Below are 4,496 nucleotides of genomic sequence, written 5' to 3' on the forward strand. Positions count from 1 at the left end.
TCCTAGCACAATTCAGATGTTTCTCCACTACTTCTGTGCTGTATATCTGGGATTAGAACTGAGCCCAGAACACTTTAGGGGTAATTATGTTTAGCTGCTCAAATATTCTTGGCCAGACAGTTATTATCCAGCTTTTTCTTGTCAATGCAATTTTAATCATATCTGATTTCTTAAAGTAGCCATATTATTTCAGTTACTTTGGCTCTTTTCCAACAGGCTTATTTTAAGCTGGTTGTGAAGAAAGGTTATTAATGGCTGGCTATTTTACATATTTCCTGAAGAGTTGCTACTGAAATAACCAGACACAGTTGAGGGGGAACATGTGTGGTTGACTGCTCAAAATATCATTAAAAATCTTTTCGAATCAATTTTTCAACGAAGAGCAGAGATGCTTTAACCTAGTATTTGCGAGCATTTTTCAAGCCAGCATACCCAGAAGCATTCAATCCTGCCACCTCTCAGCTTCCTCAGCCATCTACCAAATATAAAGGACAACAAGCATAACAAGAGTCTCTCCAGTGCATGACTTCGAGGAACATGATCCCTCAGAGTAAAGGAATCCCATTCAAAATGGCTTGCAGTATTAGGCTCCAATACACAGGACAAAAAAAGTAGAAGGAAGTCTCACGATTCTCATGCAGCTTCTAGGGAGTCTGCTGCGCCTTGAGCCAACAACTTGACCACTAGTGACTGGGCTCAAGCAGGCAGCACACTGAACAGTAAATCCAAGCAGCTTCCCTCTTCACTTAGGATTAATTTACTGTAATGTACATTACTTTCAGTGGAATGATACTGCTCACGTTTTGGCAGGATGGGGAAAATTCCACTTTGTCTTTTTTATTATTTTATAAGGCAGATAATGCAGAAAGTTGAAACAGAACTTCTACAAGGATTTAATCTGTGATATTGTAAAATCAAAGTACTACTTTATTAAATGAGTTATTTTACACAATATGAACATCAATATAATTACAATTGTAAAAAATTTTTTATAACAAGTATGGACTGATTTTTCAGGATTTCCAAATAGGGCACAACTGTACATTTACACAGAATTGTCTTTGCATGAAGCCCAAGAGGGAACAGCATAAAAATATGAATGTTTCTGTAGCCCCTTCATTTTTGCTGATCAACAGTTTTAGAAAAGCAGCTGCAGGTTTGTTATGTAAGGTCTGACAGTAGAAGAGTCAATAGGTGCCATGATTTCACCTATAAAAAACAAGAATAACTCAGTTAAGCTGAACTGTTACACAATGCTGTTTACCTTTACGTGAACAAAATACCATAATACTGCTTTTTACCTCATTTCAGCCCTTTATTATAACCACTTTCAGTTACAGCCTAACAACTGGCTATTGGGAAATCTCTTCTATAGTTTAACACAGAGGTTAAGTTTTATATTTGAATGCAGAAGAATCTGCATTCACCCGCATAGCTTCAGGAACAAAAAGGCTCAATTGTTGCAAATATACAAAACATGTAATGGAAATAGTTGTTTTGTAGCAACAGACAGATTGTGTTTATTGTATGTATTTTGTTCAAAGCAAAACTAACATTTCAAAGCAAGAACTAAATAATAAAGTATTCCTACAACTCAAAGGATGACCGTTCGCAATAACATTAGTCCCTTTTAGAACAACTTCTAGGCACAGTGAAATGCCACAGCCATTTCACCTACATAAGCATCAGCTTGCTTCTCCTGTGTAACAGTTCGGGGGTGTAACTTTAACCTATAGTTCATTTTCATATTAAAGTAAACAAAGCGAGTTTTAAGTCCCAGCTGATGGTGGTAAAAAAACTAATTCATAGTACACCTTTCACAGACAATCATTTAAAAATTAAGGTAATGACCTGTAGACAACTTTACGCCTGAACATCAGCCAATTCTGGAGGAAGTGGAGTCTTAGGATGCTTGCTTTCAAAGTGCTGTTTGAAGGTCTTGGGATCCGGCATTTGTGTCTGATTAAAGAGAGACATTTGACTTTATGCACAGTACAAGAGTTAAATGATACTACAAAACCTGTTCCCCCCTATGTTTTATTGTCTTTTTCCTGAAGCAAATCATCTCCTCAATGACACTGCTCTAGTGCAGAAGCACCCTTAGCTTAGCTGGAGATTAAGAGAGAATATTTCATCTCAGAGAGGTGCTTTTAAGCACTAGTATCACACTGTTTTGGCATGTTCATCAACGGTACTATTTTTGCTAGAAACCTCCCTGCAGGTCTTACGCTTCACAAGCTGGTTTGGTGGAAAACCAACCTCCTTACCATTTTCTTTTGCAACACTTAAAAGATAAATGTTTATCCTTTTCAGAATCAAATCTTTACAAAAGCTATTTCTTTTGTTTATCAATAGGCCAATGAGTTATGTGGCATAGACTGGTTCTCTACTAGGCACAAGCTACCTCAGACCATTGCTACTACACAGTTGCAGGCATCAACTGCCCAAAGTGATTGCTGCTACAACCCGATTTCACAAGAATAGGAGCTGGTTGCAAGTACTTAAGTGAGCAGCCCTTAATTTGGAATTTAAGACATTCAGAGTGACAAATCTATTCTGGGACTGACCGTTTAAGTGAAAATGGCAAGTTTATCCTTCAGCTCCAAAGCGAGCACATTCAGAAAAACCAGCCAGAAGGAAAGTATAATCTGATTAGTGCTCGCGTTTCTGTTCTCTTGTCAAGTCATTTATTCTAGTACAAGTTACTGCATATCAAACTTATACTAATGCTTTTGGCACCACCACTTTTCCTCTGTACATTAACATCAATAACCAGTGATTCTAAGATGGGCCAGTTCGACCACAAAGAGATGTTTCCATTTGGAGATTAAACAGGAAGTGATCTCATACTCTGTACATTTTATAACTCAAACTAACAGCACATGCAAACCCCTGCAATTCAGAAAGCAAGGTAACTACCCAAAACAGATCTGTACATGACCTCTCAGATTTTCTCATATCTCAACTATCAGTACAAGTGAGTCACATAACAGATGCAAATGCTTATAGCAACAAGCTAGACAGCCACTTAACAAGTATTTTAGCTTCCACCATATAAACTTCTAAAAATTCTGTTCTAGACTGGAAAGCAGAGCTGCCTACAATACTACTTTGTCTTCAGTTCCTCTTACCCTACAGACAGTGCAGGTATATATCAAGGCAGCCTTGGCTGCAGCCTTCTGATCATGTCCTTGTTTCTTTTTTTGCTCAGCTTGCTTTTTGGCATTTTTCTGCTGCGACTGAATCTTCTGCTGTCCACGAGCCATATCTACAAACAAAAAGAAGACATTTAGTCTACAAATGTGAGAAACTACTGCTGCTAGCTGACTCAGAAGCCGTAACCATGAGCATAAAGCAGCCATGCGCTCTGTCCATAAGGCCTTCCATTCCCATAATTAGTACACAACAGACATCTGTTCAAGCTCTTTACTATGTAAAAACTCCCCGGTTTTAGTATCTTTCTTAAAACATGCATCAGAATTATTTAGTCCGTTCTGAGGTTTCTTCCTCAATGAAGCTGCAAGGTCTACTTTTGAAAAGTGTTTTCAATAGTCAGAACAATTAATGTTTACTTTATTGTTAATCAAAACTTACTATTTCCACGGGTACTGTAAAATTTAGGGGGGTTGCCTTTTTTTTTTTTTTTTTAAAAAAAAAATAAGCTTACAACTCAACCTTTATTTCTGCAGCTTGAAACAGGTTCCAAGAAAGGCAAATCAAAGTATTACCCAACCTGTATTACTGACTTCTGGTGTACGTGCTTGTGATCTGCTTTGGAGTTGGGAATGGCACGAACAATAAGTCATTCCTCCTTATTCATGGCTATTTTTACAGGTGGCCATCCTTCTTGATTTCCAGACGACTTTACAGGCACACATACTTCTTAAAAAGAAGTAAAATTGCCCCCATCACAAGCTGTTACTCTGTATAACACAGCAGCATAAAAGAAGCGAACGCTATTGCCACCTGCCATTAGAAGGTCCACCACAAGAAGAAATGAGCTACAAAAATCACATTTCGGGGAGCAGCGAAACAGTGTATTTTACAACGGCAACGCTACACCTGCACTCAGCCCACTAAGCCACCCAATTCAGCTTGCACCCCACCCCCAGATCAGACACCAGGCAGGATTTGAGCTCACCAACAGAGCAGGCTTCAGAACGTGCTTATACAACCCAGCAGCCCACTTTCTGCTATTATCTTTCTCGCAGTCCCTCATGGCCCACGCACAATCCAGTTGTGCGGCTCTCACAGAAGCACAAGACTTGCCACGCAAGCACAGCACAGATAGATAGTGAAGTCCATTATTTTCAGGAAAACCAGAAAAAGTCCAATGTTCCCAAGAGGTTGGCTCGTTGTTCATTGCCCCTCTATGCAACCTGGGCATTTGCTCTAAATTTGGTACTGGTGACACACACTGTGTGGCTACAACAGGTCCATCGTGCAGTCCTTCCCACAAGGACAGACGTCTCTCCACTGCAAGAGGGAGAACGGCC

The 4,496-nt window shown here is 39.3% G+C and overlaps 1 protein-coding gene across 1 annotated transcript; it reads right to left on the bottom strand.

Moving 5' to 3' along the window:
- Window positions 1-904: 904 nt before the first annotated feature.
- On the bottom strand, window positions 905-4,229 carry ZNF706 (zinc finger protein 706). Its single transcript, XM_009638371.2, has 4 exons — window positions 4,142-4,229; window positions 3,132-3,268; window positions 1,852-1,959; window positions 905-1,209 (listed from the first exon to the last, which is right to left on the bottom strand). The coding sequence occupies exons 2-3, from the start codon at window positions 3,264-3,266 to the stop codon at window positions 1,864-1,866; spliced, it is 231 nt and encodes a 76-aa protein (XP_009636666.1). The 5' UTR covers window positions 3,267-3,268; window positions 4,142-4,229; the 3' UTR covers window positions 905-1,209; window positions 1,852-1,863.
- Window positions 4,230-4,496: the final 267 nt, after the last annotated feature.

The sequence above is a fragment of the Egretta garzetta genome, unplaced genomic scaffold (assembly GCF_000687185.1).
Source record: "Egretta garzetta isolate BGI_Z169 unplaced genomic scaffold, ASM68718v1 scaffold154, whole genome shotgun sequence".
Classification (NCBI taxonomy): domain Eukaryota; kingdom Metazoa; phylum Chordata; class Aves; order Pelecaniformes; family Ardeidae; genus Egretta; species Egretta garzetta.

Coding starts and splice junctions, on each gene's coding strand:
- ZNF706 (XM_009638371.2), bottom strand. CDS start 3,266: ATGGCTCGTGGACAGCAGAAGATTCAGTCGCAGCAGAAAAATGCCAAA. Junction 1,960..3,131: donor ATACCTGCACTGTCTGTAGG/GTAAGAGGAACT, acceptor CTCTTTAATCAG/ACACAAATGCCGGATCCCAA.